The 27,056-nt window shown below is 31.6% G+C and overlaps 1 protein-coding gene across 3 annotated transcripts in view; it reads right to left on the bottom strand.

Annotated features, from left to right (window-relative positions):
* The window catches only part of LOC139499993 (serine/threonine-protein kinase mTOR-like), a 427,410-nt gene that overhangs the window by 397,881 nt on the left and 2,473 nt on the right, over positions 1 to 27,056 (bottom strand). For 2 of the 3 annotated variants that reach the window (XM_071288672.1, XM_071288671.1), the window contains exons 4-21: positions 26,191 to 26,292; positions 25,700 to 25,798; positions 24,722 to 24,856; positions 22,583 to 22,645; positions 16,922 to 17,089; positions 12,630 to 12,742; positions 11,530 to 11,709; positions 10,775 to 10,903; positions 10,112 to 10,275; positions 9,359 to 9,442; positions 8,609 to 8,727; positions 6,478 to 6,574; positions 5,469 to 5,674; positions 4,739 to 4,861; positions 3,758 to 3,841; positions 2,881 to 2,973; positions 1,407 to 1,541; positions 331 to 469 (exon numbers count right to left, since the gene is read on the bottom strand). In XM_071288672.1, coding sequence (XP_071144773.1) covers positions 331 to 469; positions 1,407 to 1,541; positions 2,881 to 2,973; positions 3,758 to 3,841; positions 4,739 to 4,861; positions 5,469 to 5,674; positions 6,478 to 6,574; positions 8,609 to 8,727; positions 9,359 to 9,442; positions 10,112 to 10,275; positions 10,775 to 10,903; positions 11,530 to 11,709; positions 12,630 to 12,742; positions 16,922 to 17,089; positions 22,583 to 22,645; positions 24,722 to 24,856; positions 25,700 to 25,798; positions 26,191 to 26,292 — 2,233 coding nt within the window. Of the gene's footprint in view, positions 1 to 330; positions 470 to 1,406; positions 1,542 to 2,880; positions 2,974 to 3,757; positions 3,842 to 4,738; positions 4,862 to 5,468; positions 5,675 to 6,477; positions 6,575 to 8,608; positions 8,728 to 9,358; positions 9,443 to 10,111; positions 10,276 to 10,774; positions 10,904 to 11,529; positions 11,710 to 12,392; positions 12,438 to 12,629; positions 12,743 to 16,921; positions 17,090 to 22,582; positions 22,646 to 24,721; positions 24,857 to 25,699; positions 25,799 to 26,190; positions 26,293 to 27,056 lie in introns of those variants that run through there. The other variant, XM_071288674.1, reaches the window with a different exon arrangement.

Raw genomic sequence — 27,056 nt, 5'->3', positions numbered from 1 at the left:
ATTGGGACAAGTATGGACACAACATTCAATTTTCAATTTTAGCGGTCGTATAAAAATCAAGCACTCTATAGAGTTTTATAGTTACTTCAAAGAGGTGTAAAGCACTCATCATCTCGGACCATATGATAAGATGGGATAGACCCCCTCCACGAGCATAAAAATCTATCTCCTTTTGCATTAACCATAATATCTTGGTGAAAAATTAGATACAAACCATCAGGGTAACACCAATGAGTGTATTTAATTTCCAATACATACATGTTATTATAAATTTTCAGAAAAACTATCCAAATAAATATGAATTCAGTTATAAGTAGAATTGAGTTATACCTGGTTGCGAAGCATCCTGGTTAGCTTTTGGGTCAGACATACTAAATACAGCCCCAGCTTCTGTTTTCTGTATTAATCCTAAGTTCATCTTGTGTTTGTGTGGATCTAGTGCACCAAGTAAACCTAGCACACGAATAACCTAAAAAACATGTGAATCTATTTATATAACAAGTTCATCCAGTCACTTATTTATTCAATATAGATTATCTTACTGTGAGAGACGTATCACTGAATTTGTACCTATATCAGCAGCACAACAGGTGCCACATGCATAGCAGAATCTTCTTTTCCTTTCAGGACACCTGAGATCATCTCCATGTTGGTGCAGTTCATATTAAAAAGCACGCTCAGTCAAAAGTTTTCGTGTTAACATTTTTGTCATGGCATGGTCAATTTGTCTTCCACTTATGTGTTTGAGTATTTCAAGTAAAAGGGAGATAACTCTCCTCTTGATTCTTACCTCTCTCCTGATACCTGGTGACTGTTCTGTTTTAAGGAAGGCTAACAGTATATCCAGTAAGGGAGATAACTCTTCTTGATTCTTACCTCTCTCCTGATACCTGGTGGCTGTTCTGTTTTAAGGAAGGCTAACAGTATGTCCAGTAAGGGAGATAACTCTCCTCTTGGTTCTTACCTCCCTCCTGATACCTGGTGACTGTTCTGTTTAAAGGATGGCTCACAGTATGTCCAGTAAGGGAGATAACTCTCCTCTTGATGCTTACCTCTCTCCTGATACCTGGAGACTGTTCTGTTTATTAGGAAGGCTAACAGTATTTCCAGTAAGGGAGATAACTCTCTTCTTGATTCTTACCTCTCTCCTGATACCTGGTGACTGTTCTGTTTTAAGGAAGCCTAACAGTATGTCCAGTAAGGGAGATAACTCTCCTCTTGCTTCTTACCTCCCTCCTGATACCTGGTGACTGTTCTGTTTAAAGGATGACTCACAGTATGTCCAGTAAGGGAGATAACTCTCCTCTTGATGCTTACCTCTCTCCTGATACCTGGAGACTGTTCTGTTTATTAGGAAGGCTAACAGTATTTTCAGTAAGGGAGATAACTCTCTTCTTGATTCTTACCTCTCTCCTGATACCTGGTGACTGTTCTGTTTTAAGGAAGGCCAACAGTATGTCTAGTAACGAAGGGTACTTCCTATAAGGCTCTGTGACATATCCTGTACTTTCTACCAGCTGTCCTAGTGTCCATAATGCTACCTGTAACAATTAAATACATATATATAAAAATTTCGGTTCAAAGCTTATTGAAGCTTATGTTGTCTCTGTTTGTATACTTTGCCGGCTCTAAATAAAGTTTTTTTTTTTTTTTTTATTTATGATCTACAAGACATAAAAACCTGCGCTGCCACCCAAAACAAATGTAAAAGGTAAAAATGTATCCAATAAGTTTTACTGATTATCCAATTTCTATTTTTTGAATTTTTATCAAAAGTTTTAAATGCAGTGAAAAAAAGGGTGATCAAGCTGTCTGAGGGTACATTCCAATAAATAAACAGAAATAATTCCTCTTTTAATGCTATCCTTGTGTGAAAGACCTCTGCTCTGTTGCAGCATTATACATGGCTATGAAAAAGATTTGGAAAATAGAAAGGAGTAGGTTCAGTAAGACCCCTTTTTGGCCCCAAAATATAGCAGTTTTACAAAATTGTTAAACAGTAGAATGCTTCTGCTACATAAATATGGGCTGTTTTTGACAATACAATGCACATATATCCGGTACTAGCACCATTAAATCATGCTAAATTACTGAAATCCTCATAATTCTAGCATTTTAGTTAAATTTTAGACGGTTTTCGAGTAAAACGAAAGTGGCCGCATTCCTGTTCATCCTTAATATTGAAAAGTAAGTTGTATTTTATGATAATACATAACATATATAAAGGTTGAGGATGAACAGGGATGCGGCCACTTTCATTTTTACCAAAAACCATCTGAAAAGTGACATTTTTCGGCATATTAGGTAGATTTTTCATATTTGAGCTTGAATCGGATCGTTTTTAATGACTAAATCTGTTAAAATCTTTCACATAAACTAATTAATTCATATAAAGTAGACAATTAAGTGTTTAAAAAGTGGTCGAAATCTTTCGTCAGATGAACCTAAAATTTGAGGCTAAAATCGGTTCTTACCGGACCTACTCCTTTATTTTGATTCAAAAAATCGTCTTTTTAAAATAAGTCACTTTGTCTTACCTAACACAAATAAAACAGGGATCTGCTGATTTTTTTTGGGGTAACTTTTCTGTTAACAATTGCTCCTTAAGGTGGTACAACAATTGATTTGGCTCATTTAATTTTTCATAAAATTTGGACAAAATACTTACTTTGAACCTTTGAAAAAAATATAAGAATTTCCAAAAATTTGAGCCACATACTTTATGGGAAAAATTTCATTGGATATATAGAAGTTTAACAACTATTAATTTAGATCATTGAGAAGATTAATATTTCCTCAACAATATATATAGAACCTGATTAAAATGTTCAGCTGAGTTATCTCACTGTAATGGTATATACAACCTTAATCAAATATTACCTCTCTCTTCTGCAAAGATGAGGAATCCTGAAGCATTTCTATAATAATAGGTAGTAACTCATCCATAGATTTCTTCATTTCTACACCACTGACCTGTAATGTAAAGATACTATAGTAATAGCACGATTCTAACCAAAACTGAAGAGTCATAATGATAAGAATCATATATAAAAGGAGAACTGTTCTGGATGGGTAATAAAAAAGAAGCAAAAGATACCAAAGGGACATTCAAACTCATAAGTCAAAAATAAACTGACATGGCTAAAAAAGAAAAAGACACCAACTGACAAACAACAGTACCCAAAACACAACATAGAAAACTATATAAAAAAGAAGATGTGGTATGATTGCCAATGAGACAACTATGCACAAAAGACCAAAATGGCGCAGACATTAACAACTTTAGGTCACTGTACGGCCTTCAACAATGAGCAAAGCCCATACCACATAGTCAGCTATATATGCATTGATTATGAAAACACACTAACAAGGCAAATAATTACTTTGACATGACCTCCTATGTTCACTATGACCAAATGAAGCACTACCATTCAAGTTCAACATTAATTTCATAAATGTAAATGTCATTATCACTGTATTTCATCAATTAATTACTAAAGTCGATTCGATTTATTTGCATAGCCTATTGGTCAGACATAATAATGCAATTAAGCTGAGATGCTTATATCCGAAAACCCAAATTACGGAGTTAAATAACATTGATAGTACAGATCAGTAAAGGAAATCCCTGGACAAAGGTGAACATCCGTAACCACTTGCAACATATTGAATGATGATTTATGCTAAAAGTTATATGTCTGATGTCATACATGTGATTGTAAATAAAGTTTATACTACTTAATTCAAAATATATTACCTGAGCCTGTTCTCCAATAGCAGCTAATACACTGATGGTCACTGATGGATTAGGGTCTGGTTCTTTTAATTTGGGGATTAATACCTGAAAAATGCATAATATTTTAATTCAGGGAAAATATTTGACACCTCAAATAATGATCGAACTCCTCATATTTTTATTAGGGTTGTTCCAGATTTAAACTCATTGGGCAGATAGGAGGCGCTCAAATAAATAACTTGTTGGTGGTGAAATTACAATTTTGTATAAATACTGTAAATTCAGAAATTATTGCGTGCATATATTATTGAGATTTTGTCATTTAGATTTAAATGTGATTTTAATTTTTATGATTTTGAAAAAAATCCTGTTTAATTCATATAAAATATTTCAAATGCGAAATTTAAATTATTGCATTTTCAACTCTGTCGCATTTTTCCCAATAATAAAAACCTTACAATAATGTAAATTCAATATCATTATCATTTGGGCTATTCCAGAAAAAAATGTATGGGGGGTTGGGGGTTGAAAGGCACATTATATTAATAATACATGGGTGATGGCTATCAGAGCAACTTTTCACACTATAATGCACTATAATTCTCAATTACAATTGTCTGGGTGGCGGGTGCCGACAAGAACTGCCTTCCAACCCAACCCAACCCCTTATACATTTTTTTCTGGATTAGCCCTTAACAAGATAAACACAAAATAATATATAATTTTTGTTTAAGCAAAGGACAGTTTTATAATTATGATATAAATTTTAATTGCAAGTTGAAAATCTATGACAAATACATGTATCAATACTAATTAAGTATTTTTTATATTTTCAGGACAAAAAAATTGCATCAAAACAATATTTTTACTCAAAATGTCTATTTTAAACAGTATGAAATCACCAATCATTTTTTTAACTCAGCACAGGATTAGAAATTAACTTATACAAGTAGAAAACATTATATTAGTACCAGCAAAATGCAAAGAATTAATTTTTCGTACCTTCAAGACTGGTTCCATGTAAGGTCTAATTAGTCTGGATGCATTGGCAACCAGTAATCCTAACATCCTGGCTGCTTGTTCCTTGTTTCTACCAACCCCACTGTGTTCTAATTCTGTTAGAATCTAGGGAAACAGAAATCTATTTATAGAACAGAGAAAACACTACTTTGGATTTGATAATTTGTGTTCATTATTTTGTGTTCATTATTTTGAGTTCATTTTGCAAAACTATTTAAACAGTATTCCTGACAAGTGCAAGGACAATATATATCTCACAATACATATAATCGCTATTTGTAAATCTGTGCCACTTGACCCAAGATTCTGTGCCTCTTGAAATTTTTTGACTTCATATAACAATCACTCTTCAATTGTGGCATCAGATATTTTCTTTTGTGATGTCAAAACTTTAGGAGAATCTTCGAATTGTTCAGTGATGGGGGACAAATTTCGATAAGGTGTATAAAATGCAATTGAATGCAGTTCTTCAATCATATAGTTTACAGTTATGAGGTTTTAAGACTATGGCAGCATATTTTGGTACACTCCATCCTGATTACTCTACCAGCTTGTACCAAGTTCCTACCAACACAAGGTTTTGTTCCTTCTTATCTATGAATATAATTTGAATAAAGGTAAAATAGTCTGTGTGGATTCCTTTAAGAGATGATAAAATAAATAACACCAGTATAAAGTCGTTATGACAGAATATAAGGAGACAGATAAATACCTGTATTAGGGTTTTCCTCAACGAAGGCATCACATAGGCAGGGTTTTTACTACTGAGTCTTCCGATCATACAGATTGCTAATTCTCTGATCTCAAACACTTCATCATTCAAGGCAACAAATAGAGCACTCAGATTTTCTGCCTGGGCAAGATGTGGGTCAAATCTGTCATCTAAGGAGGCTAGTACGCAAAATCTTATGTCAGAATCTGAAAGGATAAGTAGATAAAATTGTATTTTTGACACCTAAATTTTCATACCAAACATGGGGAAAGGAAGAAGAGTCAAGTTAACTAAAAGGGGGCAAATCAAACCTCTGAAAATAACAGACAGGCATAATACCATGTTTCGGTCTTATTAAAAACAATACCTTAAGTTCCAAGGAGTTTGAGTTCATTTGCAGTGAATTAAATAACTATTTGCGATAAAGGTCATTTATTCAAACATACCATAAAATCATAATATTCTGTACTATATAATCAAATATGCAATTTATGCAATAAATCCAAATCTGAATAAATGACAAAAAATTAGCAAAGGTGGCGAATAGAAACCACCAAAAAATCCCCAATATTAAAGATTTTAAATTTGGGGAGACCGCCACCCGAATAAAATTGTATTGTTTGATTGTTTACATTTACAGAGGTAGTAAAGAGTTGTTTTTGTGCAAAGTGTTTTTAATTTTAATTTCCTGTTTTCGTACTTGGAATGTTATTATTTCATAGTGGGTTGTGCATTTTGTAATAAAGCAAGGTGCAAGCTATTTTTCATTTTTCGCTCATTGTGAAATTGCCATTTTATTTCCTGTTTGTCCCTACACATACCCCCTCCCCCTTTATGATCCTCTTTTGATGTTTTTTTTCGTTAACACTTTATTTGCACTTGGATCTAATTGTGAAAATGCAGTACTTTTTGTACATGACCTTCTCAAACAATAAAGCTCACAACTTTGTTAAAGCAAACTTTGCCCAATTGGCTTGAATGAGACAAAGTATTCAATATGTGTTAGGACCTGTGTCTGTGATTCCAACAACCAGTAGCTTGTGTAGTACTTCTGCTACTGTGTTCATGGCTGCCATGCTGACCTGGCCCTGATTGGAAGCTAGTAACTGAAATGGAAGTCATAAGATAAAAATAATATAACAAATTAATTTTAACTTTTTTGCCTTCTGCCTAATTGTAAACATTTGTCTCTTTGACACATTACCAATTTCCATTCTCAATTTTATTGTTATAAATTAATAACTTAAGGAGGCTGGAGGGTATAAAAATTTCAGAAAAAAATCAAACATTTGTTTTTCATTACAAATTTTATTTATTTCCTTTTGTAGTTGTTACTTTATCATATGGTACAAAAGTCATTCAAAAAAATCAATTCTAGTTGGCCCCAGATGACTTTCAAACTGTATACATCATTGAAAAAGTTTCAAATTATCTCCCTTTGCTGGAAAAATTACATTTTTTGGCTCTAAAATTGAAATATCTTTTACAACTCATCGGTGACCTATTTTTTTTAATATAATTTCCATATAAGCTGTACTTAAACCAAATTATTGTAAAATTTTAGCGATTTCTGTAATAAATTTCTTTTTTTTATTTCGATATTACCTTTATTTCTCCTATTACTTCAACAGAAAAAAAACACCTTTACAAAAATGTATGCTTCTTTTGAAGGCAGATTGTGAGCGCAAATGAACAGTGACCCCACTTTTTTATTTTATTTTTCTATTAAGGAGGCTCGAGGGTATAAAAATTTCAGGAAAAAATCAAACATTTGTTTTTCATTACAAATTTTATTTATTTCCTTTTGTAGTTGTTACTTTATCATATGGTATAAAAATCATTCAAAACAATCAATTCGTGTTGTCCCCTGATGACTTTTAAAATGTATACATCATTGAAAAAGTTCCAAATTATCTCCCTTTGGTGGAAAAATGCCATTTTTTGGTTCTAAAATTGAAATATCTTTTTCAAATCATCGGTGACCTATCTTTTTTAATATAATTTCCATATAAGCTGTACTTAATCTAAATTATTGTAAAATTTTAGCGATTTCTGTAATAAATTTCTTTATTTTATTTCGATATTACCTTTATTTCTCCTATTACTTCAACAGAAAAAAAACACCTTTACCAAAATGTATGCTTCTTTTGAAGGCAGATTGTGAGCGCAAATGAACGGTGACCCCACTTTTTTATTCTATTTTTCTATTAACTATAAGATAAAGTTCATTTATAGAAAAATATAGAGAAATCCTATATAAATGATTTAGACCCGCGAACCCCCTTAACTATAAGATAAAGTTCATTTATAGAAAAATATAGAGAAATCCTATATAAATGATTTAGACCCGCGAACCCCCTTAAGATCAGACATTAATGGAGATTGACCAATTTAACTAGAAATAATTACATTACATGTATGTTTCAGAAGAATCCATTATTTTGATTGGATAACAACACTTGTGCGTCATACTACAATTAGCCTTCATATCCTAATGAAGTGTAACATTCATGATGACACATGCCATCACGATAAAGTGCACAGGTGAATTAAAGAAAATTATGCGCACATTTCCAGAATGAAGTGCAGAAGCACTTCATCCAAAAAAGTCCTTTGGTCTTTTACACCCGAATAAAATAACCAAAAAAAAAACACTCAATACTTATATAAAATAAATAAAATGGACAACTTTTCAAATAACAGTAATAATCTTTTAAAAATGTCTAAATTCTATTCTTATTACTTATATATAACGTGCATACTATCAGAAACATGAAATTAAGTTTGAACTTCAGCCATAAATATCAAATAACTTAAGGCAAACATTCAAATACAATAATGCGGATTCATTATTATTCGTTGGATACCAATTTTCGTGGATTTCGTGGGTATATGTGAACAACGAAATTAAATGTGCAATGAATAACAATTTTTCTATAGGCTTGTATGCAGATTTCGGCAAAACCACGAAATCAAATATTCACGAACATGTTAGTTTTCCTTAATCCAGAAAAATTGGTACCAACGAAAAATAAATGTATCCACAGTATGTTGCTTTATCACCTTTTGATGATTTTTCCTGATAAATTTCTTAAATTTCATTCCTTAGACAAGGAAGATAATTGTTCTAAATTTCTTACCTTAAGCAGGGGAGATAACAATCTAGCACAAGTTCTAACTGCTTCCATTCTGATCTCTTTATATTCACTAGACAAATAATGTTCTGCACAATGTTTGACAAACTGTGTTAAGGAATGACCTGCCACGATAAAAAAAAATACATTACAGTGTTTTTGTTCTACTTCTAGATCAGGGCTATTTCTAGAATTAATTGTATAGGGGTGTCATGTGTACATGTATTATCAGTAAATCATGAAATCTTGGTAAAAGTCTTACTTAAAACCAAAAAAAGTTCCTGCTGAAGTTTGCATCATAATTCAAAACAATTGATGTCATAACTAAAAAGAATGTGTCCTAAGTACACGGATGCCCCACTCGCACTATCATTTTCCATGTTCAATGGACCATGAAATTGGGGTCAAAAGTCTAATTTGGCTTTAAAATTAGAAAGATCATATCATAAGCAACAAGTGTACTAAGTTTCAAGTTGATTGGACTTCAGCTTCATCAAAAACTACCTTGACCAAAAACTTTAACCTGAAGTGAGGCGAATGGACGCACGGACGAACGAACGAACGGAGGCACAGACCAGAAAACATAATGCCCCTCTACTATCGTAGGTGAGGCATAAAAAGTAATTGTTTCATGATTTCATAATTTTATTGGAAGATACCTCTAGGGTCATTTAAAGACAATTTAGTTAAATACCCAAAAGGTTAAATATAGTTTAGTTGCATAGAAAGATGTTACTAAAATATTAGACTACAAACCTTCAAAATCAAAGCTTCCAAGTGTCCTTAGAGCCAACGTTATACTTGTTGTATCATGGCTGTCTGTTGGTGACAACAGGGCACCTGTTAAATCAAAACAAGAAATAATTAAATAATTATACTATATGCCACTTTTGTGCAAAATATCTATTTTTTTCACAATTTCAATGTCTTCTAAGGAATAAAGAAAGACATTAATGTGTATCTGTTCCATTGTAATAGACTAGGAACCCAGTGAAGGTTTTTTTAAATCTCCTTTATGGGTGGACTTTAATGAAAATTTTGTACTGTGAAAATCAAAATTGTCCCTATAGATGCTTATCTTTTTTTTAAATTGTCCACTCAGACTAAGACTGTTCTGAGTATCATGTGTGTTTTTTAATGGAACAGCTCTTGATCCTAAACACCTAACAATAAAAGTACATTTTTTTTTATCTCTGACATACTGAATAAAATTACTTTAGTGACTCACAGCAATACATAATTTAATGATTATTGTTCACTCCTAAAGAGAGGAGTAAGATGACGGTGCTCATTTCCTAAATTCCATTTTTTTGTATATTTTTCCCCACATCCCCACTTTGTTTTACCTTCTATACCCTACACCCAAACAAGTGTCACCCCCCTCTACTAAGAATAAAATCATCTGACATGAGGAAGACTTTGTAGATATACTACTCTGCTTAAAAAATCAGAAATTGTGTCCAGTTGTTATATTTTATTTAAGCTGGTGAAAACTTTTGAATATTATACCTGCTATAGGAAGTGGAGATAGTGGACTTTTAGGAGCACCTGGGTGCTTCAATGGTCGACCAATCAGAACAAGAGACAGAATTTTCAAGAGTCCATCTTGAATATCTTTTTTCAGTTGTGGTATCTGAGTGGCTAAATCTCTCAAAGCTGCTGTTAAGGCTGGACTGTTGCAATAAAATAATTAAACAATGATAAACATGTAATTTCAATATCAAAATACTTAGGAAATGGTAAAAGTTGGTTTTAAAAGTTCCACTACCAGGTGTTTCAAAACTGAACATCAGAAAAAATGTCTGCATGCATTGTAATGAGAGTCTATATAATACAAGAAAATTATTAATTTTTATTCACCACTTCTTCCCTTGAAGATCAAAATAGAGCTATGACAGGCACTTAGAACATAATAACAAAACAAGTTATAGTTTTAAACCCTTTATTGTCTCACAGTGTCATGACACCAAAAATAAATGATCATTTTGTTCTAATAGATAGGAATAGGAACAAATATTTGATCAGTTTAAAACTTTTGCAAAATTTCAAATTATACTAGAATTTGAAATTTCAAAAAAATGTTAAATAAAGCATATTTTTCAATTGTTTCTGTTTTTCATTTGAGAAATCATATTTTTACTGTGCAGAATATTGCTTTGTATAATTTATTACCTAAGTCCTGTTGCCAGCATAGAATCTAAGAGTTCTCTGACATCTTTCATCATAACATTGCCAACAGCTCTGGACAGCATACTAATACATGTAAATACAGCAGGGTCAACTACAAAACTCTTGTACTTCCTACAACATAAATCATGTATACTAAATCATGCCATTATGAATTAAAAGAGATATAGGGTATTCATCAATGAGACTGCAATCCAACAAGAAAATAAACCAAATACTCTTAGAGAAACATACGGGGGTCAATACAATACATAAAGCTCTGTATAAGTTATAAATAAATAAAACAGAAACTATAAAAGAAATAAACTTATTTTAATAGTTTTTGTGCAAACTTATTTAAAGGAAGGTTAAGCATTCTGCTTTTAAAAATTGAATCAAGAAATATTTAAATTACAATAGACGCAACAATAAATGGATGCACTGTTTTAAATTCCAATTTTATAATTGATGTGAAAAATGTATTCTACCTATTTGACTTGAGTAGATGTCTCCCTAAGAATCATGCAAAATATGAAATGGTGATGCACATAAATTCATGATAGAATGCTTTATCACTTTCATTAATGAGCTGTTTCCATATCAAACATTTTTAGATTTTCCCTTTATTCCATATCAAACATTTTGAGATTTTCCCTGTAAATTGTTTTTGGGTTTGAGCATGCCTGATAAATGTAAATCCAGCAGTACGATGGCATGCAAACAATTAATATAAAATTATAAATACTCTTTATCAAACTGACTTGAGAGGTAGGTCCTTTGGGGGCAAAGAACTTCTGATAACTTCCATGATCCTTGTTAGATGTTTAGATATATTCTCCTGTACTGATATGGCCATCAGACCTATAGCTTGGAATCCAGCTGTCTTGTCTTTCGGATTCTTCAATGTACCCAGCAGGAAATTAATGGATTCTTCTAAATATCTATAAAATCAGAAGAAAAAGTATTAAATAAAATTATACTTCATCATGGAAGAACCACAAATTCTCTAGTTTATGTGCTGTAGAAACATAAATTTTCGTGGGGTTAAAATTTCATGGTTTTGTCTCTACATAAGATTTCATTGGGATTTAATTTTGTGGTTTTCATTGAATGGAGGGATATTATTTGGAGGTTAAATTTTTGTGGGTTTTTTTATTTCGCGAATATATTCTTTCCACGAAATAAACGAAATTAAATCCTCCACGAAAATTTCTGCTTCTACAGTAATCCAGGTTAATTTCGCAAAAATCATGTCTGCTTAAAAATAATACTCTATGGCCAAAAACACTACTAACATGATATGATTTACCAATACTATCGAAAAATGTGTCTTTTTTTCTAGTTATGAATTGAAAAAAAGAAATACATCTTTTTCACATATCTTCTCTTGAAAACATTCCAGGACTAAATCCTGCCACCATTTAAAAGTTGACGTACACATTTAATATGACTGGTAATACTTACACTCGAGAACACATTCCAGGACTAAATCCTGCCACCCTTTAAAAGTTGACGTATACATTTAATATGACTTATAATACTTACATGAGAAAACACTGCAGGACTGAATCCTGCCACCCTTGGAAAGTTGACTTACACATTTAACATGACTTATAATACTTACACTTGAGAAAACACTGCAGGACTGAATCCTGCCACCCTTGGAAAGTTGACTTACACATTTAGTATGACTTATAATACTTACACTTGAGAAAACACTGCAGGACTGAATCCTGCCACCCTTGGAAAGTTGACTTACACATTTAGTATGACTTATACTTACACTTGAGAAAACACTGCAGGACTGAATCCTGCCACCCTTGGAAAGTTGACTTACACATTTAGTATGACTTATACTTACACTTGAGAAAACACTGCAGGACTGAATCCTGCCACCCTTGGAAAGATGACTAGCAGTGTTTGTTGTACATATGTATTCTTACTACTTCTGTGTCTCAATATTAAACTGCATATCTGAAAACCAAAAATAATGTAATGAAAATGTTATTCTTGTTGTTTATATATTAAATAAGCCAATAATATTTGTAGTTATTAAACTACATATGATCTTGGTATCAATTTACTTCAACACAGAAATTTACTTAAATTACTCAAGAATGAAATGCACAATCAATATGACCTCAAGGTTGCATTATGCAAAATTAATACAACAGCAAAATTTATTTGACCTGAAACCTGTTTTATACTGAAAAATTAGAAATTGGCAGATCAATATACCCAAACCACAGTTTACTAATGCATTTTCTATAGCTCAACACGTATAAATTGTAAAGAAAAATATAACATTTAGTTGGAAAAAAGGTCAATTAAAGATATAGTAGCATTTAATTGTAATGACATACAAGATTTAGTTTATATGTCATATGGCAAAGTTTACTGTTATTCATTATTCTTCGTTGATACTAAATTTTGTGTATCCCTGAATAATGAATCTGAACATTCACTAAGTACAAACTTTTTATAGGTTTAGAGCTAATTTACTATTGCATGTAGGGCAAGATTTTGCATAGCTTGTTTGTGTTGTTTGTATATTGTACAATTGTAATTGGGATAACGTCCAATCAAATTTAAATATAATATACTGTGGATTAATTATTATTCGTTGGATACGAATTTTTCATGGTTTTTGTGGATACAGGTGAACTATAAATTCAAATTTATAATCAGGTTGTATGAAGAATGTGGCAAAAGCACAAAAAAGGCAAGTTTTTCTAAATCCACGAAAATTGGGACCCACGAAAATAAAAGAATCCACCATATACAGGTTTAACTATGCCTATATATATTGTTTGAAGATTTCAATCTTAATAACAAAGCTTTAGTAAACGTGTATACAAACAAAGTAAACATGCCAGAAATTTAACCAAAGTTTTACTCTACCAGCAATTTGAAATCAGCTCTAAATACAAATTATGGCAAAACTACAGAATCAAATATTTTCTAATATGCCGATATTTCTCATTCTATGAAAAAGAATGAATCCACAATATAAATATTATACAATTACTGTCTTTTGATGAGGTAAATATGCGGTTTTATTGACTTTTGAAAAACTGATATTCACTGAGGCCAACGGCCGAAGTGAATTTCAGTTTTTCAAAAGTCAATTAAACCCCATATTTACCGAAACAAAAGACAGTTATTGTTTTATTCCATATTCCGAGAGAAGAAAATGTATTTAATGACAAACATATACCAAAACAAATTGTACATGAAACATTTTACCATAACGTTGCATGTAAAAGCGCGTGACGTTTAGCGCGGTGAATAACACTTTCTCAGGTGAATATGCTTTTTTATTCAAAATCCACTTCATATAGAGAAACCTACTAAAATAATACCAATATGGAATAATTTCTATTATAATTGAGAACCAGGTGCTCCGCAGGGCGCAGCTTTATACGACCGCAGAGGTCGAACCCTGAACAGTTGGGTCAAGTATGGACAAAACATTCAAGCGTGATACAGCTCTGAATTTGGATTGTGATCAAATTTTTGACATTACATGGGTTTTTTTTACACAAAAAAAATGTCAAGATTTTGCAAATCATTTAAAGATTTCTTCTTCAAACTTTTTAAATCTAAAATTAAATAGTTGACACAGCATAGGTTTCTGACACAGAATGAATGTGGTCTAATGAACTTAAAAAGTTTTTTTTTTGCCTTTGAGCAATTCACTATGCTGTTGAACATTAATCCTCTCAAAAAAATGTTTGAAGAAATTTTCTTTTTATTTATGAAATCTGAAATGAGAAAAATTTAACCCCCCCCCCCCCTTTTTTTTCACATCCCCGTTTCCCTTTTTCCAAAACTGAGATATCAATTCAAATTTCTAATGGAGTTTGCAACAATAACTACTCTTTTAAATACATCATAAACAAGTGAAACTGCGAGCTACTGCTCACTGATGATACCCCCGCCGCAAGTGGATAATATTAATAGTGTAAAAATATGCAAGTGTTCGGTAAACAGGAAGTTGTCGAGTGATGAATCTGAAAACGCATCACACGGTATAGCTGACTTATATAAATCCTGAAACCAAATTTCAGAAATCCTTGTATTGTAGTTCCTGAGAAAAATGTGACCAAAATTTTCAACTTGGCTGTCATGTGTAAAATCATACAAGTGTTCGGTAAACAGGAAGTTGTCGAGTGATGAATCTGAAAACGCATCACACGGTATAGCTGACTTATATAAATCCTGAAACCAAATTTCAGAAATCCTTGTATTGTAGTTCCTGAGAAAAATGTGACCAAAATTTTCAACTTGGCTGTCATGTGTAAAATCATACAAGTGTTCGGTAAACAGGAAGTTGTCTAGTGATGAATCTGAAAACGCATCACACGGTATGGCTGACATATATAAATGTTGATACCAAATTACAGAAAGGGTGGATGTGTAGTTCCTGAGAAAAATGTGACGAAATGGGACGGACTGACTGACGGACGGACGGACAGACAGAGGTAAAACAGTATACCCCCCTTTTTTAAAGCGGGGGTATAAATATTAAAATGTAAAATATTAATATGTAAAATAAAGTGCTTGTTATCACTGAATGGTAAAGATTGGTTGGTAGTAAAAGTGAATATACATTGTTTATTGTATAAAACAATAAAAAAAACTTCATCAGCAACATTTTATATTGGCAAATTTCCAATGAAGTTATTTACATAAAGTTATTGGCAAATAAAAATAGAAAATGACATCATAGTCATGTCTGGCAAATTCCAACATATATTATCAACTACTATTCTATACAAAGAAAGATAACTCCAATTGAAAATTAATTGCTATTGAATATTGTGCAATTAGATATTTCTTGCTATTGTGCAATACTGTGCAATTGAAAATTTCTTGCTATTGCACAATACTTGATATGGAATCCTGATTTGGACCAACTTGAAAACTGGGCTCATAATCAAAAATCAAAGTACATATTTAGATAAAGCATATCAAATAAGCCCAAGAATTTAATTTTTGTTAAAATCAAACTTAGTTTAATTTTGGACCCTTTGGACCTTAATGTAGACCAATTTGAAAACTGGACCAAAAATTAAGAATCTACATACACAGTTAGATTTGGCATATCAAAGAACCCATTTATTCAATTTTTGATGAAATCAAACAAAGTTTAATTTTGGACCCCCATTTGGACCAACTTGAAAACTAGGCCAATAATTAAAAATCTAAGTACATTTTTAAATTCAGCATATCAAAGAACCCCAAGGATTCAATTTTTGTTAAAATCAAACTAAGTTTAATTTTGGACCCTTTGGACCTTAATGTAGACCAATTTGAAAACGGGACCAAAAATTAAGAATCTACATACATAGTTAGATTCAGCATATCAAAGAACCCCAATTATTCAATTTTTGATGAAATCACACAAAGTTCAATTTTAGACCCTTTGGGCCCCTTATTCCTAAACTGTTAGGACCAAAACTCCCAAAATCAAACCCAACCTTCCTTTTATGGTCATAAACCTTGTGTTTAAATTTCATAGATTTCTATTTACTTATATTAAAGTTATGGTGCAAAAACCAAAAATAATGCTTATTTGGGCCCCTTTTTAGCCCCTAATTCATAAACTGTTGTGACCTCAACTCCAAAAATCAATCCCAACCTTCCTTTTATGGTCATAAACCTTGTGTTAAAATTTCATTGATTTCTATTTACTTATACTAAAGTTATTGTGCGAAAACCAAGAATAATGCTTATTTGGGCCCTTTTTTGGCCCTTAATTCCTAAACTGTTGGAACCAAAACTCCCAAAATCAATCCCAACCTTCTTTAGTGGTCATAAACCTTATGTTAAAATTTCATTGATTTCTATTCACTTTTACTAAAGTTATAGTGCGAAAACCAAGAAAATGCTTATTTGGGCCCTTTTTGGCCCCTCATTCCTAAAATGTTGGGACCAAAACTCCCAAAATCAATCTCAACCTTCCTTTTGTGGTCATAAACCTTGTGTTAAAATTTCATTGATTTCTATTCACTTTTACTAAAGTTAGAGTGCAAAAACTAAAAGTATTCGGACGACGACGACGACGACGACGACGCCAACGTGATAGCAATATACGATCAAAAAATTAAAATTTTTGCAGTCGTATAAAAACATCAATACACACTTTACCTTTTCATAATTCTTAGTGATAAGTTCTTTGCATGATCTACTTTCATATAGTATATTTTTATGTGCCATTTGATTATGTCCAAGACCAAAGCTGGTCAGTGGAGATGACTTGTTTTGAAGCTGTTGTAAGGCCATTACACTGCCCATAGACTTGTGTCTATGCATCTCCTACAACAAATTATATAAGCAATATAAAATCAGTTACAATTAATAAAATGTTTTAACAGCATTGTAGGAGTTTAGAAATAAAGCTTAAGGGGGTAGACCTTGGTTCAGGGAGATAACTCTTTAAATCATCAGTACGTTTGTAAAAGTCAAGTTCATCAATGTATTTTAAGCATTTATCTGAAACAGATTGAAAATAATCTATGTAACCTAGAAGCTTAGAATATATTTTTGAAAATGGTTGACACAAACGTACTGATGATTTAAAGAGTTATTTCCCTTAAAGGGAAATCACACTATTGTTTATACGCATCGCTCTCGGCGCCGCCATAGTGTCGTAATTGTATTATGACGTCGCCGTTTTCGATTCCGTCGTAAAGGTTTCTAATTCATGAAAAAGCGAGCGCTCGAAGGGACGTCAACTAAAGCAGGAGAAATGATAATGGACATATCTTATTTTTCTCAACTGATATGTTGTACTGGCAAGTTTCTAAATTGTATTGCGATTTACCTGCGGAATACAAAATAATTGGCAAATACTGCAGAATAAAAGGCAAAAAAAAAAGATTGAATGAAGAGTTGCTAAAATATAAAGAATAAAAAATATTGGAAACACAAAATAAACATAACATCTGTAACAAACATAAACTTTTAGCTACTTCTTTACAAGCAGAACCAAACACAATGAAAGTCCCAACTATGTACTGGCTTCCGAAGCTGCACAAAAAACCTTACAAAACACATTTATTTCTAAAAAAACAGTTGTTGGCATGACACGGGTTATGTTCTTCTCATATATTTTATGATAGTATGATACTAAACCCCTAACGGGAGGGATTGTACCTGATATTCATATGATGAAGACATAATCTTTCAATCAGTTTAATTGAGGTCTGGAGCTGGCATGTCAGTTAACTGCTAGTAGTCTGTTGTTATTTATGTATTTTATTGTCATTTTATTTATTTTCTTTTGTTACATCTTTTGACATCAGACTCGGACTTCTCTTGAACTGAATTTTAATGTGCGTATTGTTATTGTTTTACTTTTCTACATTGGCTAGAGGTATAGGGGGAGGGTTGAGATCTCATAAACATGTTTAACCCCGCCGCAATTTTGCGCCTGTCCCAAGTCAGGAGCCTCTGGCCTTTGTTAGTCTTGTATGATTTTAAATTTTAGTTTCTTGTGTATAATTCGGAGTTTAGTATGACGTCCATTATCACTGTACTATTATGCATATTTTAGGGGCCAGCTGAAGGACACCTACGGGTGCGGGAATTCTCGCTACATTGAAGACCCATTGGTTGCCTTCGGCTGTTGTTTGCTCTATGGTCGGGTGGTTGTCGCTTTGACATATTCACCATTTCCTTTCTCAATTTTATAAATAAATGAATGACCCACTATCCAGACTATTATGATAAAAAGTATATATCAATACAAAACACATAATCATCATGCATAATCAACACTAAGAACGTTAGAATTTCATAGCATATTCAATGTAACTTAGTCAATGTAACTCCGACCATTTTCTCGATAAAGAAGTCGGTGACATGAATTTTTATTTTATTTTCTGATGTATATGTTCAATATCTGATTGAATTCTAAATTTCAAAAAAAAAATTGACTCATCTTGACCTTAAGTGCAAAAATGAAATTGCTTCCCGAAATTGACAAAATGTCAAAAAAAAAAGTAATGAAATGACTCAACTTTGGCAGCGTATCGCCGCAATGTGGTATGTAGGGTTCAGTGTATATTTTCGGAAAGGGAGGGGGGGGGTGGTTACAAACAGACCAAGAGTACCAGCATATTAGCGTATAGCTATCGGAATCTGTAGTTTTCCGTTCAAAAGAGGGTTGTAAATAAGAACAATGAGTTTCAACTTACAGTTTTCTCCAATCTGATTAAAATATTGATCTCTGATTACGTTATACTACATGTTTAAAATATTGATGCATGCAACATCATAAATATAGTCTCCTATACTACATGTATAAATAATTCATCAAACATCTCATTTCATATAAGAATTTATTCGGCTCAGCCTGTCGGGCTTTTACAAAGCAGAGTCAAAATTCATATGTTCTAGTTCTGAATATGCATTTAACTTGCCACTGGACGTAAATGTGTGAAGTCCTATTTGATATGTTATTATTTCAAATGTGACGACAGAAATGATATAAGGGTCGTCCATCTTTCCCACATGTTCCTTTAATATCTAACGCCTCTGAACTCTGAACAGTTAGGATCAGGTTGGGCAATTTTGGATACAATATTCAAGCTTGATACGATCCAAATTTGGATTGTGATAAAAAAAAAAAAAAATGACATAATATAGGTTTCTGACACAAAATAAATGTGTTCAAAGATATTAAAAATCTATTATGCAATACTGTGCAATTGGAGATTTCTTCTTGAGATATTTCGAAAAATCTGCCCTGAAAAAATGAAACGCCACCCCTCCCCTCTGTAATACAATTTTAGATAGATCCATACACTTAAACACAAGTTATTGTAAAATAGTAAATTTAGTAGAATGCTTGTTTGTGGCCCCTATTGATTTTTGAACGTTTTGAGCAAGAACATGTACTCCTTAAATCAATTTCAGCCTTTCATTTGTGATTTGGAATTTTGTGGTACAATTTCAGAGAGATTCATTACTTCTCAATGTCATATTAGAAATTTATAAAAATCAAAAGGGTATTTACATTAATAGACATAAACAATTTATCAAAGTTGTATGAGGATTGATGAAAGCGTTATTGAGTTATAATTGTCCGAAAACTGGGAAATCCCCCTTTTTAATGAATAAAACCCTATAACTCGGAAACGTCAAATCAAAATTCATTCAAAAAAGAAAGGGAGCTCACGTCAATAGATATAAACAATTCACCAGATTTATGACAATTGGTTAAAGCATTTTTGAGTCAATGTCCGAAATGTTGACGACGGGACGGACAGACAGATGTATACCATAATACGTCCCGTAACCGGGCGTATATATTATATATAATAATTCAACACGTACTATACATTTGGCTTTACCAGTCTCCAACAAGAGAAATATTTAACACACACACACACATGTATTTATGAAGAGATATATTCATGTCTCACAGAGTACTGCTAAACTGTAACAGACACACTTATGGTCCGTCTGGTGAAAGAATATTCCACTCATATAGACAAATGTTTGTGATTATGTTCATCTAATATTTGCCACTGAAAGTTTTGCAAAAATAAAGAAAAAAATGGTAAAAAAAATGAAAAAAAAATAGAAATAAAAGTTCAGATGTAGGTTCGGGTTTAGGTCACTCAATGTGATAACTGTCGACAGGATAAAGGGAGATTGTCGGATCCCTAACGTGACTGAAAAGGACATCCAGTTTTTTTATACAAAAGTAGCTGATTAACTCTTTATTCTTAAGTTCTTAAAAAAAAACCAACATGATAAAGTAGAGAGTGCTTTTAAAATATTGGCACACAAATTCAATCAATTATTTTCAAATTAACTATTATTAATGAGGGGCGGGATCAGAGGGGTCCTGAACACGAGATCCCGGGCTTAAAAAACATGATATCCCGAGGTTCAGAATTTAAAAAAAAATCCCGACATCCCGAACATCGAAAAAAGAAATCCCGGATCCCGAAAGGGTCAATCCCGAAATCCCGAGCTAAAAAACACTTGATCTCGATGTCCCGAAAAAGGTCCTGCCCCCTCATTAATCAGTATTGGCAAAAATAGGTGCATTTACCACAATGAAAGATAAATGTGATAAAAGAATATACATTCAAACAAAAAGAGGTGCACAAACAGAAAATAGAAACCACATTCTTAATCTTAATTTCATCGGATCTCAAAATTTAAACTCTTACCAGAATTTTTATTCTATCTAACAGTATAACTCAGAAGTTTCTAAGTGTAACTCGAGCTTAAACTAGAAATCTTACTGGAAAAAATATTCGAAATCAAACTTGAACTTTGAACTCAAAAACTGGAACTCGAACTTAATTTGGTTCGATTATGGAGCGTTGTGTAATAACAGAAATATTAGCCAATTTTAAATTTCTACCGAAAACGATGTCATTGAGGTTTTTTTTTAAAAGTGCTGAGTTTGTGGCTTTTTAAACACGGCATTTCGGGTTTTATATTCCCGGTGCAATGGACTAGTTAGTGAATTTATTCTGTTTGTAGTCTAAATGAAACGTGTTACTTTTCAGCCCAGACACAACAAATGCAATAGAAAATTTAGATGGCTCCAACTTTGACAGTTACTTTTTGATAAGCTGTTACTGTATGTTTAATAATGAATAATCAAAATGCCCCAAAAAATAATTACTATAAAAAAATATATATATATTATACATGTTATAATGGTTTAGTAAAAAGGTTTAACCCAATAGTTCAAAGCATTGCAAGAAATGCTGCTATGCTAGCAACGTCGTTCTGTAACGTTAAGAGAAAAAGTTATAATTCCCGCCAAAAATCGATTATAAGATTATTTCCATTGTAGCGGATTTAAAACATCGGTGACCCCCCTTTTTTATTTATGCTTTTAAAATCTCCCCCGAAGCTGCAACTAATGCAGAAGTTTGAAGGAAAAAACATTAGTAGATTTTTTTTATTTCAAGAAAAATCTATAATAAATGGCAATCAAAAATGGCGGGAAATTAAAAAGGGCCTTAAAAAATAAGGAAACTGAGAAAAATAAATGGGTATAAGATAAAATTTACAATTGACTGTTTTAGTTAAACCAGTTAAGCATAGTTTTTCAATAATTTTGCCTTCTTTTAGCATTTTTGAGCAATATTTCTATATTACGGTATAACGCGATTCTTTACTTTTTGATGACGTCATATCTCGAAAACAACATCGGTGACCCCAATTTTTTTTTCGCCTAAAATATTGTAATAAGTATGAGCTGTCTACATGCAAAATTTAAATGAATTATTATTAGTAGTTTAAATAGTGTGATTTCCCTTTAACCTAGGTCTACCTCCTTAAAGTAGTCCTGAACTATGTCATATAATTGTTTACAACCTAAATTATGCATATACAAGTATGTATTCAACAAAACAATCACTTTTAATGTTTTACAGCCGATTTCATTGAGTGTGAAGGGAAGTAGCCTAGTCCTACAGACAGATAGATTGGTTATCTGTCGGACTAGTCTACTTTTAAAGGAGAGTAGTTTACCTGACCTAATAATGACTTCACGGTTCAGCTAGCAAGCAATCAAACCAAACATATTACCTTTGCCTACACATTCAATGGAATCGACTGTAACTGTTTGTTTCAGACAGTTTTAATTGCTTCAAAAGTATAAAGGTCTTCCATTTTTTAGCCAAATTTGTTGATATTTAATTTTATATGGCATGTTATTCACAAAGCCTATTAATACCTTTTTTTAAAAAGTAAAAAATGCAAGACATCAGCAACCAGTACTTTGTTTTGCATCCTTTTTTAACTTATATAATATGGCTCTATATTTTCTACCTTGACTGTTTTCTCATGTAGATACTGTTGATTTGTTATTTCTTCCATCTCAATGTGTTGTCTCTGAAAAAAACAAAACATGTTATCTAATTAATACTGTAAATTCAGAAATTATAGTGATGTTATATTATTGCGAAAAATGCGACAGGGTTATAATTGCAATTATTAAAATTTGCATTTCGAAATTTATTATATGAATGTAAACAAATGTTAAAAGGATTTTTCTCAAAATCGCAAAAATTTTAAATTGCATTTTAGTCTAAAATGACAAAAATCGCAATAATAAATGCACACAATAATTTCTGAATTTACAGTATCCATTTGACTGACTGATAAATTGAAGTTGTTTCGTCAACAATTCAAAATCAGACACATATTATTTTTTGGCAAATATAGTGATACGTGCATAAATTAGAACTTTTGCCTATCTGATGATCTTAAATGTATAAAAATATAAACTCATGATATTCTTTAAACTTTAGTTAAAAAAAGATTGCTTTACCATTGTGAAATACCCCTCTTGACTTTATATATCTAATAAGAATATTGCTTAATAATGCATTCATACATTTTATTCTATTTTCATTTGTATTTTTGACAAAAAATCAAATTAGCAGCATTTGTCTGATTTTGTAATATACCAAGGTCAGATTTAACTGTAGACCATAATAAAGTGGTAAAATTATATTTTTTTTGCAATAATAACTAGCACTATTTTTATTCAAATCTTTTTTTTTGTTTGTTGCCTAGTTGGATATATCTTCATAAGATCTATCTAATCTAAATCAAAATTTTGTGAGGCACCTTTTACTGAATTCTAATTTCTAACTTAAAAAAAATGTTTATAACCATCAAAATAGTATTAAAATCCCTTTTATCTTCATTAAGGGAAATAACATCTCACTAAAATAATTTTGACTTAATGAAAAAAAAATGGTTTATAACCAATCAAAAATTTGAAAATCAAAATGGTGTTAAAATCCTTTACCTTCATGCAGGGAAATATCATCTCAATAAAATTATTTTTTTTAAAAAACATTTTAAATTAAAAAAAAAAGGTTTATAACCAATCATATATTTGAAAATCGAAAAAATGTTAAAATCCATTTACCTACATGAAGAGAAATATCATCCCAATAAAATAATGAGGATAGCCAGGGAATATGTTGCAAAGTATAATGAGAACAAATTAAAAAAAATATTGTGGTAAAACAAAATTTCAAATGTGATAGGGATGACAAGGCTGATATCATTTCTGCCATTACAAACCAGGAAAGTATATATGATTACACAATGTAAAAGTGGTTGCTGTATGACGTCAAAAGTTCAACGGTTGAAGAAATCTGAGGTTAAAAATCACAGATTACGCAATAGCAATAAGGTCTATAGTATATAGCGACATACCAAAATACAAAACTTTCTTACACAATGATGTTTTGTTAGTTATAAAGACCAATGAAAATATTTCTAATGCTTTCAACTTAGTTTCAAGTATGTAATTGACATAATAGAAGAAAAGTGAAGAAACCTTTAGGATATAGATAAAAGTAAACCATAACATTATCTAAAATCAAAGACTTTAAAGTTTAAAGTTTAAAAATAAAACACATTCCCTGTTCAAAAAAAAGATTGGCAGGCATGGATTAAAAAGACTTTTGCTAAATTGAAAGATATCAAGTACTTACATTCCATTCAACGTTTATTCCCTGTTAAATCAATTCATTGGAATAACTAATTACATATAAAAATTCAAATATTTTTTTAAATACTATCCATCTATCACGTTAATTGTAAATCAGGATTTTCTAGTAAAAGATTATTTTTCAAGCTTGATGATTGCATATTGTTGATTTGGTTTTTTTTCTTAATAACCAATTTTGGTGATTTGAGAGAAAATTGTATTTTTGTTGATATACATGATTTCGTTAATTTGCTTAACTATGCATTCAAATGTTTAAAAATGTTGTAATTTGTTGATCATTTAAATCCATGTTTCACCTGTACCCAAGAAACCAATGATGTATCAACAGCCTGTCAATCTGTTGACGATGTCTTGTTGATCATTTAGAACTTTTTCAACGTCTGACATGTAGCCTATCAACTTGTCTTGTTTTGTCACAATAAATAAGCCTGACTTACCTCCCCTTCCATATTGCTGCACCGTAGTAATTCATTGATTACCAGAAGTGAGCCATGTGCCCAATCGTCTTTTGCAAGTTTCTTGTCTCGTCCAGTTGTCTCATCATAAGGTTTAACAGCTTCATCAAAACAATGCTACAGCACAAATATTATGATTACTTACACATGATTATTTCTAAAGACTCTCTATATAGCAAATAAAAGAAAATTATGTTTTATGTTTTCAATATTTATTACTTATCTGTCCTGTTACCTATTGCTTTATAAAATATTTACTTTTAAAGAATTCTTTGAATTATTTTTCAGTTTCAATATTTGGAGTTATTTCGTTGATGGGAATATACTTATATGTAAAGCCACAAAAGTTGTAAACTTGTCATATAATATTTTCTCTAAGACAGTCTTTTTCGAACAAGTTTTTCAATGGTTGCACTGTTAATTTTTTGCAATGGTTTTGTCATTCCTCCTTAGACTTATAAATATTTTATACTTCTTTTTGGTATCTTCTTTTCTCTTTAAGAACATTGCTGTAATTGCTTACTTAGACAGATGTCACTGTGTAGCAGGATCTGCTTACTCTTCCAGAGCACCTGAGATCCCCCCCCCCCCCCCCCCCCCAGTTTTTGATGGGGGTTCGTGTTGCTCAGTCTTCAGTTTTCTATGTTGTGTTCCTTGTATTTGTGTACTAATGTTTGACTGTTGATCTTTTCTATTTTAGCCATGGTGTTGTTTATTTTTCGACTTATGAGTTTGAATGTCCCTTTGGTATCTTTCGCCTTTCTTTTAGATCAAGCTTATTAGGCTTCTTATAATTTGCTGTGCATTTCTATAAATTAAAAGCAAACAATAATTTTAATATTCTAATTGCTAGCATAGCTATGCACCAGTTCTTTTAAATCATACTAGTTCTTTAGAGACTTGGTCTTTTAGGTCCTTGATCATTAATGTGGAAATACCAATAGATCTAACATGACCCACCTTATACCACTGTGATTTCTGTACAGCTTTAGACTCTCTTTGTGAAGTCACAACCAAAGCAGCTCTCATTGCTGCAACAGCTCCTTCTCTTATCACAGGCTGAAAATTGAAGCTAATATATTAATCACCATTGTCAATTTACCACACATATCCAATTTGATTTAACAATATGCTTGAATACAATCGTTATCTTTCTGTCAAATTGTTTGGTTTTAGGTGATGTTTTTTAACAGATATAAAGCAAAAAGAATGGAAGGGGTTCTTTTTATTACCTCCTAAATTAATTTGAATGTTCTATAGATTTTTGTCATTGGGTTGCTGTCATTAATGCATACACCATATCTTCTTTCATTCACAAACAAAAAAAATCATATATTACATATACTAGTATTCATTGAATTTTTTTCTATGTAGCTTATTCTTAAAACTCTATTCTGAATGAATGGTAGTTTATGAAAAAAATCATAATTTTTCAATGTTATTTTATATACCTTTGGATCTCTAACTGCAGCAAAGATAACATCAAAGAATTGCTGAACTTGTTGAAAGAAGAAAGTAGGTGTACATGTGGCTAACTCTCTCAAAACAAGCACCTGTCGAAAGTAAAGATAACATAAACAATGACATCATTGATATTTTTAAAACAGATATTAGATTCCTGCAGCTTGCAAAAGTTATGTTATTTTCCTGACAAGTATAACATAATTTTGTGACTTGATTATCTGAGCATATATTTCATTGATAAATCTCTTGAAATGTTCATGGATAGGATGTATAGAATGTTATGATCTATGTACTATATTTTGTGTATATAAAAGGTAGTGATAAGCCTTGAAAGATTTAGATATCAAGTCAGTACCATAAGGTTTTGATTGCATTTCATGCAATCTTTACCAAAAAATTAGGTGAACCTATTCCATTTAACAATTGGTTAATTGAATGGATATGATTGTTGTTTATGCATATTGAGGACAATTATACAATTGGTTAAATATCTTACTTTTGCAAATAATTGACTTAAATCATAAATTATAGTTCTGACACAAAAAAATCATGTATTACATTCATTAGTCTGATTTAGACGTACAGCCTTAGATAGTAAAATAATATTTCCTCTCTCTTCAGCCTAAAATTTATTCAACTACAGCCTTAAAATGTAGACAATTACTCTCTTTCGCTTAAGCCTTCATCTTAAACATTTGTACTACAAATTTTGGACAGTGTCTAATTCCTGTCTTTGACATTTTACCAAGAAATTAACTTTACACTAACATTTCATTTAATTGAATTTTACAAGGCAATGAAACATGAATAATGAACACAGCAACAATTGATCTGCCCCTTGTAAGGCCTAAAT

Source organism: Mytilus edulis, chromosome 13 (genome assembly GCF_963676685.1).
Source record: "Mytilus edulis chromosome 13, xbMytEdul2.2, whole genome shotgun sequence".
Taxonomy (NCBI): Eukaryota; Metazoa; Mollusca; class Bivalvia; order Mytilida; family Mytilidae; genus Mytilus; species Mytilus edulis.
The sequence above is the reverse complement of the archived record's forward strand: the minus strand, read 5'-3'. Positions and strand labels throughout refer to the sequence as shown.